Consider the following 14,395-nt stretch of genomic DNA (forward strand, 5'->3'; position numbering starts at 1 on the left):
TATAACAAAGATTAGCTTGCCTTAAGTCTGTTTTCACTAAATAGAAAAGACACCTAAGCTGTGTTTGTCTCCACTGTAATGACAACTCTCAAGACTGGTAAATACCCCATTCTATTTTGGGGGTTATCAAAGCGGGTACCAGTGCTGCAAAGAAGTCTCTCACATTCTACCTCCAAGACCATTTGGGAAACTATAAAGAATCAACACTTCGCAAATGACTCCTGTGAGTGACTGCTCAAAGCAGCTTAGCTGCAGAAATCTACTAACCAAACATTCAGAGACATCCTCCCTAACCCACGCCCTCATCCTGCACTAAAGTGTGCAATGAGAACACTTGAGAAGGCTGCAAGAAGTTAAAATGCCATGATTACGTCGAAAGCGTGACCAGCCTTCTGCAGCATGGTCTCCGTTAAAGGATACTGCTAAGTGTCCTCGGGTCCGAGAGCGCACCCTCCACAGACTTTCGACAGGTAGTCTACAGAAGGTGAGTAAAAAAGGCGGGTGGGGGAAGGGAAGAGATCTGAAGGCACAAACTTAGCTCCTCAGCCCACCACCCTGCTCACCGTCGACAATAAGGGTGATGTCAGTAAACCGGTCCTGCTCTCGCTGTTCATTCAATCGGTCCAGGATCATTTTATGATGTTCAGGGAACTCCTGAAGGCATTCCATCGTCTCTTCGGCCTCCATGGCCGTCCGGTTGCTCTACAAAAGAGGAGCATGATAATGTACACCCATGAGCTCGGGCTGAGGAACAAAACCCCTAAAGCATAAAATAACAACAAAAAAAACAAAACCCCAGCAACGTGAAAGAAGGGGGGAGGGTGAGGCAAGAGGAGAGGAAGGCGAGGGAAGAAAGAAAGGCGAGCCGGGCGGCCGCCGCGCGTTGGGGGCCGGAGCCGCGGCCGCGGGACTCCGAGCCTGACCTAATTGGAGTCGGGAGACGCGAGCTGGAGCGGGGTGGGCACAGCGCCGGAGGCTCCGAGCGCCGGGGCGCGCAAGTCCGGCAGGGGAGGAGACCCTACAGCCGCCGCGGCCCGCCAATGGCCCGCCAAGCCCCTCGGCCCGTCCCCGGCTCCCGCCTTCCCGGGACCCGGTCCGGCCCGCGGCCCACAACGACTCCCGGGTCGCCTCTCCCTCCCCCGCCCTCCCTCTTCTCCCCCGCCCCGACCGGGCCGGCACTCACTCAGGGAAGGAGGAGCGGCCCGGGCCTGCGCGTCACTTACGTCGACGTGCTGTGTCACGGCGTCGGACTCCGGCTGACGCGGACGCCTAAGCGCAGACTAGAGAGCGGCAGGGCCACGCCCCCGCCCGCCCTCCTCTAATGGCAGGGCGGAGCTAACCGAGAGATTTGGCGCTCGCGAAGCTTAGGCCGCTCGCACAGGGAGGAGGGAGTGCAGCTGAGGCGGGGTTAGGCCGGTTTACGGCCTGGCTTTGTCGGGGGTGGGGCTCCACCTTCTACCCACCCGCGCCACACTCCAGGTGTGAACACTTCCGAGCCGGACCTCAGAATAAACTCGCAACCGGTTCCGGGTGTGTTTTATAGCGCTGCCCCCCTCCCCCACCACGCCCCGCCCCGTCCCCTTCCTCCCGAGGCCTAAGTCTGGCCACCTTACCTAGCTCAAGATCCTCCCTCTCTCCTCTCAGTCCTAAAAGCCTTTCCTTCTCTGCTCTCCCCTCTCAGGGCGAAACTCGCCCCGCACTTCTCCCTACCCCTGAACAGCGCCTCTCCAGCCATTTCCTCGCCAATGTCCGGGCGCTCCCTCTGCTTGGGTCCGGCCGGCGCACGTGCGCTCGCTCCGACACCGGGTCGGCCGCGGCGCGGGCAGCGGCGGCCACGGGCGCGAGCACGTTCCGGCCGCCTAGGATCTTCCTCCCGGGTGCCCGCCCTCTCTGTGTTCGGCGGGCAGCGCGTGTTTGCTAGACTTAGGTCCTGTGGCTGCTCGGGTTATTACACGTGGTGTTGTTAACTGCAGCTCTCCATTCCCCAGGTCCCACGCTTAAAGAGGCCAGTGGCCCATAGTAAGCCCCACGTGACTGGATCATTCATTCATTCCTGGGGGGGGGGGGGAGGCGGGGAATGACATTTTGAGAATGAGATAGTCCAAATTTACTCATTCTTTTCTCTCAAAAGAGAGATTAGGATTAAGGATTAGGGAAGGGTTTAAATAGCTGTCTGCAGGGGTAAATGTCGCTCAGTCGTGTCCCACTCTTCGGAACTCCATGGACTGTAGTCCATGGAATTCTCCAGGCCAGAAGAGTGGGTAGCCGTTCCCTTCTCCAGGGGATCTTCCCAACCAGGCATCTAACCCAGGTCACCCACATTGCAGGCGGATTCTTTACCAGCTGAGCCACCAGGGAAGCCCAAGAATACTGGAGTGGGTAGCCTATCCCTTCTCCAGGGGATCTTCCTGATCCAGGATTCAAACCGGGGTCTGCTATACTGCAGAGGGATTCTTTACCAGCTGACCTACCAGGGATCTGGGCTTCCCTGATGGCTCAGACGGTAAAGGACCCTCCTGCCAATGCAGGAAACACAAATTAGATCCCGGGGTTGGGAAGATCCCCTGGAGAAGAAAATGACAACCCACTCCAGTATTCTTGCGTGGAGAATCCCATTGACAGAGGAGCCTGGTGGGCTACAGTCCATGGGGTCACAAAGAGTCAGACACGGCTGAGCGACTAACACTTTCAAGGGTAAATGTAATGATTATTTCAGCAGATATTTATTAAGAGCCGACATTGTCTTAGGCACTCTTTAGTGTTGGTCACTCAGTCATGTCCAACTCTTTGTGACCCCACGGGCTGTAGCCCACCAGGTTCCTCTGCTCCATGGATTTCTCTCCAGGCAAGAATACTGGAGTGGGTTGCCATTTCCTTTTCCAGGGGATCTTCCCAACCCAGGGAATGAACCGGAGTTTAGAGCCACCAGGGAAGCCTAGGCACTATTTAAGGGACTAGGAATTCCAGTGGTGAACAAGGCAAATGTGGTTTCTGCCTTCCTGATCTGAGTGTGATAGAGTAAATAGACATTATTGAACAATGAATTTCCTGGTGCTGACTGCTGAGTGTTATGAGACAGAACAAGATAATCTGGAGGTCAAGGAAAACTAGTGATATATATGAAGTCTGAGTGTTCTTAGTCAATAACATGCTGAGGTATGGGAGAGACTAAAGCTCTCTGGAGCTGAAGGAATGTTGCTGGGCAGACCCACAAGGGCCTTGTAAACAGTGTTAAAGGCATAGAGTTTCTCATGATGGCAAAGGGAAGTCTTGAAGATTGAGCGAGATAGTGACATCGTAAATTTTACTTTGTAAAGAGAATTCTGTGGAGAATAAATGAGATGAAATAGAAGTAGAGATTAGTTGGGAGATTGTTAGTAATCTAGATGAAACCATGGTGGCAAATGAGATTAGAAATTTGACAGAGGGAATTGCCTGGTGGTGCAGTGGTTAGGGGCTTGCCCTAGTGATAACCTGACTGCCAGTGCTGGAGACATAAGAGATCTGGGTTTGATCCCTGGGTCGGGAAGATACCCTGGAAGGGGAAATGGCAACCCACTCCAGTATTCTTGCCTGGAGGATTCTGTGGACAGAGGAGCCTGATGGGGCAACAGTCCATGAGGTTGCAAAGTTGATTGCAACTGAGTGACTTCCACTCACTCACTCCGTTGGTTAGGACTCCACTCTTCACTGAAGGGGCTGTGGGTCTGATCCCTGGTGGGGGAATTGAGCCACTTGGTGAGGCAAAAAAAAAAAAAAGGAAGGCATTTTACATTTGGATCTGTATAGAGCTTGGAGGAGAGAGCTAACCTTAGAGATCTGGAAAATTTTAGCATAAAATGGCTATTGAAGCCATGGGAAATGATGAGATAGTTTTAGGGCAATCTGTGGGGGTGATGGACTAGTGGAGTGGTTTGTAGATTAACTTGAACTCCTGGTGTTTTAATATTATTATTATCATTATTATTTACAGAGTTTTTAAGATGAAGAAATTGCACCTAGAAATAGGCATTTTAGAAATTCCAATCTATATGGCTGCTTTCCTATAAAACAACTAGATTAAGCCAAACAGAGATTGCCATCTCTCCATGGAATTTGGACTATCCAGTTCACCACAGCCCCCACCACTTTTGAGAGTCTTAGACCCAGTGAATGTCATTCCTTTTTACCTGCCTTTTTCTTAAAGCATTTGAATTTGGACTTTTGGCCTACAGGGTCAGAATGGACATGGGTGAAGGACTTTATATCTAAGAAGTATCAATGTTTATAGGCTTAGCAGTAAAGAAAAAACCTGAAAAGACAGTATGGCAGCTGGAGAAAGGAAAAGCAGAGGAGTATGACATCAAGGAGGTCCGTGTTTCAAAGAGATGGTATGATCAGCAGTGCCAAATGCTGCAAAGTGCTTAAGCTAAGTAAAGATTAGGAACGTTCCATGGTGGGTAGGGGAGTACAGGAATAAATAAGCAGGTTAAGGAATAGTTAGGAAAATAAATTGAGTTGGCAATGATCAAACTGTCATTAAAAAATGAGAGAGGAAAGAAAGGACTATTTGCAGAGGGTGATATGTCAAGCCAGTTTTAGTTTTTGTGTTTTGGGATGAGAGAATCTTAATGTAAATGCTGACAGAGAAGAATCCAGCCGAGAGGAAGATGACAAAATATATGAAAAACCCCCCTGAGATGCAGGAGCCCCAGGAAACACAGGTTCGATCCCTAGGTCGGGAAGATTCCCCTGGAGTAGGGCATGGCAATCCACTCCAGTATTCTTGCCTGGAGAATCCCATGGACAGAGGAGCCTGGTGGGCTACAGTCCATGGAGTCTCAAAGAGGTGGACATGACTGAAGCGACTTAGCACACAGGCACCTTAATTAAAAATAACTTTGTTGCTTTAAAAATACCAATCATCATCTGACATATCACAAATCTTAAGCTTATTATTATTTTTTAATTATCGGAAATGCAATAAAATGAGGTATGCCTGTCCTAGGAGGCATAATCATTGGTAGCAATCTTAGAAGCTGCCTACTACAGAACAGAATGGAAAGATTCGAAATGGATCTAGGACATAATATCACAGTAGCATCAGTGGGATCTGGTAGAAGTTCGTGACCTTGAATTTATATGATAGCAGTTTCTCAGACATTGAGATTTCTTCCAGAAGTGTTTAGTAATCAGGTACCTACAAGGATAATAAGATTGAAGACCTAAGAATGAAGTTAGTGTTAAAACACAGTTCTCTGTGGTGCAGGCTTTGTGTCAGTTAATAATTATCAGGTGTTCTCTGGAGTGAAAATGGATTGTTCAAACTTAAGGAGAGTTGGCAAAATCAAGGTAGTTCTGGCTACCATATCCCTGTGTCTGTTTCAAGGCAACATTGGGAAGGAGATAGTCTTGTGTTTAAGACTTTGGTTTGAAGATAGCCTGGGCTGAAGTCTTAGTTCAACTTAATAGTGGGGTGAAAGTCGCTCAGTCATGCCCGACTCTTTGCGACCCCACAGATTATACAGTCCATGGAATTCTCCAGGCCAGAATACTGGAGTGGGTAGCCTTTCCCTTCTCCAGGGGGTCTTTCCAACCAGGGATCAAACCAGGGTGACTTTGGGCAAATTGTTTAACTTCATCAATATTCCATTTCCTCACCTGTAGAATAGTGTTGTTGTGAAAAGCAAATGAGATAATACATGGGAAGCACTTATATTAACTTTAGTACCTGTACACAGCAACCTTTAATTACATGATCTTCATTATTATGCCCCAATATAAAGTTTGTGTTCTATTTGCTAGCTGCTAAAATTTTTTAAAAACTACTTATGGGTCAAAAAATGAAATCTTTGGAAATTCCCAGGTGATCCTGTGATTAGGTCTTGGCACTTTCATTGCTTGGCCCTGGGGTTCAATATCTGATCTGGGAACTAAGATCCCACAAGTTGCATGGTGCGGCCAAAAAAAGAGAAATTGTTTTATGGTTACCGAAATGAACTAAAACTCTGGGATATCCCCAATGAGCCCACAGATACAGCAAGCTGAAAAAGGGATCCTGACAAGTCCAGACTTTTCAGAGGGGCCTTTAATACTTTACATATGCTACAGATACCTAGAGTTATTTCCTCCTTTTCTTCCTTCAGGCAATGTGTTGGAACCAGGATGATAATATGCACTTGAGAACAGTTACTTAGTTGCTTCTCAGCTTGTAGATGATGGCCTTGATTCTTGCAGTAAACTCTAATGTTGGCTTGGAAACTTTAAACTAGGAGCGTACTCAGTCATTCCTGTGGAGCTGAGAAAGAAGACAGAACAGCCTCAGGTGGCAAAAATCCCAGAAGATAGCAGGCTAAGCAGGGGATGACACACCAGGTCTAGAAATTTCTTTTCAGCATTATTGTCCCAAGTGGCTGCTAAATCTTGAGTGTTCAAGTTTAACTCTGGTCCTGTCTTGGAATAACAACAATATGAAATGTATTAGCATGCAGATGTGGAAGTGGTTACTATTCTCCTGGAAGTTGGAGAAACTCCCAAATGTTTATGTTGTCAAAGGGTCCTTTAGGATCCAAGTGTTGCTGCTCTCATTTTTAAATTTTTCTTGCAAACAAGGAACTTACTGAACCCTCCCTGGTCTCACTGTGGATCTTCCTCTTTTCCTTAACTTCTTAATGTTGGAGTACCCCTGTGTATTACTTAGTCATTTCAATATATTTGGAATTAAATCTATCATGGTAACATTTGTTTTCTATTTGTCTTACTTTTCTGTGTTACTTCTGTCTCATTTCTTACATTATTTTGGATTAATGTTTTTCTCAATTATTCCAGCCTCTATGATGACTTCCAAACAGGACTGGAAGTAGGGTGAGGTGAAGGAGGTGATTGCCTAAATTTCCAAATTTAAGAGGGGATCAAAACTCAGAAATCAAGGCAAATAATATTCTTACACATTGTTTTTAGAAAGCATAATGAATGAAAGACTTCCACTGCCAGAGAGTAGATGTGCCTTTCACTATTTCTCTCATTAAGCACAACAACAACAAAACAAACCCTATACCTTATGTAAAAAACAAACATACCAAGACTCTGAAAGAAAAACAGAAAAAGAAGGATGAGTTGGGATCTCAGAATCTGAGAAACAACACACTGCTAAGTTTCTGGAATTTTCTTTTGGCCTCTACATCCCAGATTTGTAGGCAAAGAACCCAGCAAATCAGAGGTGCCAGTGAGCCTAAGGGAAAAAAAGCCTGCTAAACAAAACCCTGCTGTCCCTAGTTGAAGCACCAAGAAAGGGGCAGCTTCACAAGACATAAAACTTTTAGGGAAAAAAAAACAAAACTGCTCTATTGAAGCCAAAACATCACAGGAAAGAATATGGTCCCATCCCTACCCACAGCAGCAAAGCTGAGTGAGGAGCCTAAATGTTTGCAGTCTCAGGGCCATAATGAGGAACCCCTATCCCTCTTCTCTGATGTGGTGGTGTCAGAGAAGGCCAAACAGGAGCCCAGATTTTTATTCACACCCAGAAGTAACAAAGTCCCCCTAGCTCTTTCCCTGGGGTGATGTTACAGGAGACCTTGTGGGGCATCAGGACTCTCACCGTTATTCAGCAGTAAGAGGCCACCCCCATGGCCTTGTCAGTAAAGACCATGGAGGGAGCCAGAACATCCGTTCCTGCCCAGTAATGACAAGGATCAACCTCCTCCTTGGGTGTTGTGGAGGCCAAGTGAGGAACCTGGACTTCTACCTCCATTGAGCAGTAATAAGGTGCCCTTTTCCTTTGCAGGAGCTGTGTCATTAAACAAACAAACAAACAAACAGTCAAAACAGAAGGTTTAAATAAAATGCAGAGTCTTATAACTTGTAAAATATCCAAGTTTCAATTTAGAAAGTTATTCATCCTAAGGGGGAAAAAATCACTTATTCTACTAAGCAAGAACCAATAGATTTCAAACTATTTTCAATCAATAGGTGCCAACAAAAAAATGACAGAGATGTAAGAATGAGTAGACCATTTTATCCATGATGAAAATGTTTCAAGAAGCAATTATGAACATGGGTGAAATAAATGAAGAAAATGACAAAGCCTCAGCAAAGTAATAGAAGATATAAAGAAGAACCAAATGGAAATTTGAGAACTAAAAATTCAGTAACTGAAATAGAAAGCTCTATGGATGGGTTCAGCAGAACTAAGAGTATAGAGGAAAGAATCAGTGAATTGGAAGATGGAAGAATCAAAAAATAACCCAATTTGAAGAACAGAGAGAAGAAGAAAAGTTAAAAAGAAGAAAGAGAGAACAGAGCTTTAGCAATCTATGGGGACTACAGCAAAAGATTTAACATTCATGTCAGCAGAGACCCAAAAGGAAAGAAGAAAGAGTGAGGCTAAAAAAGTATCAATACTTGAAGAACTAATGGCTGAAAACTTCTCAAACTGGATAAGAGGTGTAAACATACGGATTCAAGATGATGAGCAAACTCCAATCAGGTAAGTCAAAAGAAATCAAAATCAAGATACATCATAATTAAACTTATGAAGCCTAAAGACAAATTCTTAAAAGCAGCCAGAAAAGAAGTAAAAACTTATATGCTATGCTAAGTCACTTCAGTCGTGTCCGACTCTGTGTGACCCCATAGACGGCAGCCCACCAGGTTCCCCCATCCCTGGGATTCTCCAGGCAAGAACACTGGAGTGGGCTGCCATTTCCATCTCCAATGCATGAAAGTGAAAAGTGAAAGTGAAGTCGCTCAGTCGTGTCCGACTCTTAGCGACCCCTTGGATTGCAGCCTAACAGGCTCCTCCGTCCATGGGATTTTCCAAGCAAGAGTACTGGAGTGGGGTGCCATTGCCTTAAGGGAAAAACAATTCAGATGACCATAGATTTCTCATCAGGCATCAGAATGTCAGAGGGATGTGGCATAATATTTTTCATATTCCTTCTGTTCTATTTGCTGGCTCCTTTTGAGTTTCCAAATACATATATATTAGACTTTCTATTTGCATTCTCGATGTTTTTTTCTTTTTTCTTTTTTTAACCTCTTCTGTATTTTCCATCTCTTGCCTTTTCTCCTTGCTTTCACATGGACATTTTCTTCTGATCTTGCAGCTCACTGATTGTCTGCTCAAGTGTGTCTAATCTTTTAATTTATTGAGTTCTTAATTTGGTTGTTATTTATTTTTAGTTATTTTTACCTTTTTGTTACCATTTCAAATTCTCTAAGTTTCTCACTCTTGTCTTTAATTTTCTTGTACACATTAAGAGTGGTTACTTTACAGTCTATATCTCATTGTCTGGAAACTCTATTTCTTTGTTGCTTCTCTTGATTTTTTTATCATGTTGTTTTATTTCCTTATTTCTTAATTATTTTTTCTTGAATGCTGATATTATGTGTGAAAATTTTTATAAATAATTTGAGGCATACAATGACTTTATCTTCCTCCATGAAGTGATTTACTTTTGCATTTGGCAGGCAGCTAGGGACATTGGTAACTGGGATAAGCATTTCCAGTGTTAGAGATGATTCAAACTTTGACTTCTTGCCCTTTGAGGAATAATCTACTCCCTGTTCTCTTTTTTCTAGGGGATAGGTTCTTCTGGTGGCTCAGATGGTAAGGAACCTGGTTGTAATGTGGGAGACCCTGGTTCAATCCCGGGGCAGTAAGATCTCCTGGAAAAGGGACTGGCTGCCCACTGCAGTATTCTTGCCTGGAGAATTCCATGGACAGAGAAGCCTGGTGGGCTACAGTCTGATTATGTATCTGTGGTAAACTTTGGGGTTCTGTGGTGGTTCAGACTGTAAAGAATCCGCCTGTAATGCAGGAGACCTAGGTTTGATCCCTGAGTTGGGAAGATTCCCTGGAGGAGGGCATAACAACCCACTGGTATTCTTGCCTAGAGAATCCCATGGACAGAGGAGCCAGGCGGGCTACAGTCCATGGGGTCACAAAGAGTCAGAAACGACTGAGTGACTACGCACAACATAGGTTCTTGAAGAAGTGAAGTGAAGTCCTCAGTCCTGTCTGACTCTTGGCCACCCCGTGGACTGTAGCCCACCAGGCTCCTCCGTCCATGAGATTCCATGAGTTAAGATCTTAACTCACATCAAATCCTCTTCTTTGTTAGTATGTGGATTTGTTCTCATTGCTCATTTCTGGAATGTTTCACCAACCACGTATCAGATCAGATCAGATCAGTCGCTCAGTCGTGTCCGACTCTTTTCGACCCCATGAATCGCAGCACTCCAGGCCTCCCTGTCCATCACCAACTCCCGGAGTTCACTCAGACTCACGTCCATCGAGTCAGTGATGCCATCCAGCCATCTCATCCTCTGTCATCCCCTTCTCCTCTTGCCCCCAATCCCTCCCAGCATCAGAGTCTTTTCCAATGAGTCAACTCTTTGCATGAGGTGGCCAAAGTACTGGAGTTTCAGCTTTAGCATCATTCCTTCCAAAGAAATCCCAGGGCTGATCTCCTTCAGAATGGACTAGTTGGATCTCCTTGCAGTCCAAGGGACTCTCAAGAGTCTTCTCCAACACTACAGTTCAAAAGCATCAATACTTCAGCACTCAGCCTTCTTCACAGTCCAACTCTCACATCCATACATGACCACAGGAAAAACCATAGCCTTGACTAGACGGACCTTTGTTGGCAAAGTAATGTCTCTGCTTTTGAATATGCTATCTAGGTTGGTCATAACTTTCCTTCCAAGGAGTAAGCATCTTTTAATTTCATGGCTGCAATCACCATCTGCAGTGATTTTAGAGCCCCCCAAAATAAAGTCTGACACTGTTTCCACTGTTTCCATCTGGTCCACATCCATGAAGTGATGGGACCAGATGCCATGATCTTCGTTTTCTGAATGTTGAGCTTTAAGCCAACTTTTTCACTCTCCTCTTTCACTTTCATCAAGAGGCTTTTTAATTCCTCTTCACTTTCTGCCATAAGGGTGGTGTCATCTGCATATCTGAGGTTATTGATATTTCTCCCGGCAATCTTGATTCCAGCTTGTGTTTCTTCCAGTCCAGCATTTCTCATGATGTACTTTGCATAGAAGTTAAATAAGCAGGGTGACAATATACAGCCTTGACGTACTCCTTTTCCTATTTGGAACCAGTCTGTTGTTCCATGTCCAGTTCTAACTGTTGCCTCCTGACCTGCATACAAATTTCTCAAGAGGCAGATCAGGTGGTCTGGTATTCCCATCTCTTTCAGAATTTTCCACAGTTTATTGTGATCCACATAGTCAAAGGCTTTGGCATAGTCAATAAAGCAGAAATAGATGTTTTTCTGGAACTCTCTTGCTTTTTCCATGATCCAACGGATGTTGGCATTGTGATCTCTGGTTCCTCTGCCTTTTCTAAAACCAGCTTGAACATCAGGAAGTTATCACCAAAGACTTCTTTAAATATTCCATAACACTCTATGCTGGTAATATTTTGTCCTTCCTTGAGCCAGACAGTATTAAAGGGGAAGTAATGCCTATGTCCAGGCTACCCTGATAGTGATTGTGATAAATGAGAGGTTTTTTTTAGGTCTAAGTGAAAATCTCTGAGTTAGAGTAAGGGCACATGGGTTTACTGTGAGACTCCCTCAGTCGCCACCATGTGGTACTTCCTTTTGTAAGCTTTAGAGCCCAGAGCTTAATTTTATTGGTAAAGACAGCACTTTCTTATATGTTCACTGATTTCTTCTGAATCTTTTAAACACCTATTTTGGTTTTTTCCCTCTGAGGATCAGTCAAACAGAGTCCAGCAGTTGATGTCAGTCAAAAAATATACATATACATATATATAACATTATAGTGGGTATAAAGAAAGACATTGAGGATTGTGTTGTGCGACCAGTCTGTTTATAACCTGTAGTAGGGAGGAGACCTGGGATGGTCATAGAGACTCTTAATTTGGAGGTACTTGCACCCAAATAATTTGTCTTTCCCCAAAACACTCATGACTGATAATTGCACTTCATAAGATAACATCAACTAGAAGAAAAGTGGTAAAGTAACTTTTTCAATACATTTTGAACTTTTATTGAAATAAAATGATAGGAGTAGCAGAATGGGACATGGGAATTAATTGAAAACTGAACAGTAAATGGAGTGAAAAATTTTAGCATTTTTCCCCTGAGAACTAAAGTATTTCATTTAGTATCTGTTACTGACCAAACCATTGTTGTTGTGGCCACTGGTTTTTTTTTTTTTTTTTGAAAGATGCACACGCTGTGCTTAAGAAAGCTTCAGGTTCACCTAATACTGAAATAGCCTGTTAATGTGTCTCTGTCTCCCCTTAGGTTGGAAGTTTTTTGAGGATTGAGACTATGTCTTCTCTGTGGGCTCTCAGGTATCAACAGGGCACAGCCTCTCTCATTTTTGGAGGTTTCTGGCATATTAAAGCATCAAGAAATCCTGAAACAGGTTTCCAAAAATGGTAGCCTATTTTAAAGTGTTGATTTAACAAATTTCTGATTTTTGTAAGTTAAAGTATAATATAATATAGTTATGCTTTCCGCCCAAAATGGCAGGAGAAAGAAGATAATTGATAGTGCCAAACAGGGACAAAAAGTTAAAGTTGTAAAATCACCATCTTGCATTCTTGTCACTGTAGCTCTGTCTCTGAGGCCTTTCAAGTATATGAAGTCTCAATTCGGATGGACCTCCTGCTTCCTCTGACTCCAACTCTTGCATTGGCCTTGGTCATATTCATCATCATACCAGGAGCCTAGCACTCTTTGTGAACCTATAGACTCTAGCCTGCCAGGATCCTCTGTCTGTAGGATTCTTCAGAGTGCGTTGCCATGCCCTCCTCCAGGGAATCTTTCCAACCCAGGGACCGAACCTGCATCTCCTGTGGCTGCTGAATTGCAGGTGGATTCTTTGCCATCGAGCCACTGGGGTAGCCATTTCATATAGAGTAGTGTGTGTATGTCAACCCCACCCCCCCCACTTTGTTGCTCCCCACTCACTCCCTGGTAACCGTAAGTTTGTTTTCTATATCTGCAACTCTATTTCTGTTTTGTAGATAAGTTCATTTGTACCTTTTTCAAGAGTCCACATATAAGCAATATCATGTTATATTTCTCTTTCTCTGTCTGACTTCACTTGGTATGACAATTGCTAGGTGCATCCATGTTGCTGCAAATAGCATTATTTTGTTCTTTTTTTATGTCTGAGTAACGTGTATGGACAGAGAAGGCAATGGCACCCCACTCCAGTACTCTTGCCTGGAAAATCCCATGGACAGAGGAGCCTGGTAGGCTGCAGTCCATGAGGTCGCTAGAGTCGGACACGACTGAGCGACTTCACTTTCACTTTTCACTTTCATGCATTGGAGAAGGAAATGGCAACCCACTCCAGTGTTCTTGCCTGGAGAATCCCAAGGACGGGGGAGCCTGGTGGGCTGCTGTCTATGGGGTCACACAGAGTCAGACACGACTGAAGCGATTTAGCAGCAGCAGCAACGTGTATGGAAATGTGAAAGACCATGAATAGGCAAACTAATCTTGAGAAAGAAAAATGGATCTGGAGGAATCAGGCTCCCTGACTTCAGACTAAACTAAGAAGTTACAGTAATCAAAACAGTATAGTACTGGCACACACACACACACAGAAATGTAGATCAATGAAACAGGATAGAGACCAGAGATAAACCCATGCACCTATGGTCACCTAATCTATGACAAAGGAGGCAAGAATATACAATGGAGAAAAGGTAGTCTGTTAAATAAGTAGCGCTGGGAAAATTGGACAGCTGCATAAATGAATAAAGTTAGAACACTCCCTAACACCACACACAAAAATAAACTCAAAATGGATTACAGACCTAAATGTAAGGCTGGATTCTATGAAACTCTTAGAAGAAAACATAGGTAAAACTGTCTTTAACGTAAATCACAGCAAGACCTTTTTCAATCCACCTCTTAGAGTAATGAAAAAAAATACAGAACCAATTTAAACTTAAAAGATTTTGCACAGCAAAGGAAACCATAAACAAAACAAAAAGAGAACCCTCAGAATAGGATAAAATATTTGCAAAAGAAGCAAACAATAAAGGATTAATCTCCAAAAATATACAGCTTAAATAGCTCAAAAAAAAATCCAATAAAAAAAATAGGCCCAAGATCTAAGTAGACATTTCTCCAAAGAAGACATATAAATAGCAAACAATCACATGAAAAGATGCTCAACATTACTAATCATTCAGTTCAGTTCAGTCGCTCAGTTGTGTCCGACTCTTTGGGACCCCATGAATCGCAGCATGCAAATCAAAACTACAGTGAAGGGGATTGACCACACTGGATTCGTGTGGTCCAGTGGATAACAGTTTGCCTTACAATGCAGGGGGTATGGGTTCAATCCCTGGCTGGGGAGCTAGGATCCCTATGCTTCAAGGTCCAAAAAAAAAAAAAATATATATATA

At 44.0% G+C, this 14,395-nt stretch overlaps 1 protein-coding gene across 8 annotated transcripts in view; it reads right to left on the reverse strand.

Moving 5' to 3' along the window:
* ZNF131 (zinc finger protein 131) overlaps positions 1–1,841 on the reverse strand; it is a 28,455-nt gene extending 26,614 nt beyond the window's left edge. Inside the window, exons 1-2 of one of the 8 annotated variants that reach the window (XM_061393596.1) lie at positions 1,711–1,841; positions 564–702 (exon numbers count right to left, since the gene is read on the reverse strand). In XM_061393596.1, the coding sequence (XP_061249580.1) occupies positions 564–687 (124 nt within the window). In that variant the 5' untranslated portion in view covers positions 688–702; positions 1,711–1,841. Of the gene's footprint in view, positions 1–563; positions 703–923; positions 1,154–1,183; positions 1,555–1,613 lie in introns of those variants that run through there. The other 7 variants (XM_061393602.1, XM_061393603.1, XM_061393597.1 and 4 more) reach the window with 7 other exon arrangements.
* Positions 1,842–14,395: the final 12,554 nt, after the last annotated feature.

The sequence above is a fragment of the Bos javanicus genome, chromosome 20 (assembly GCF_032452875.1).
Source record: "Bos javanicus breed banteng chromosome 20, ARS-OSU_banteng_1.0, whole genome shotgun sequence".
NCBI classification, from domain to species: domain Eukaryota; kingdom Metazoa; phylum Chordata; class Mammalia; order Artiodactyla; family Bovidae; genus Bos; species Bos javanicus.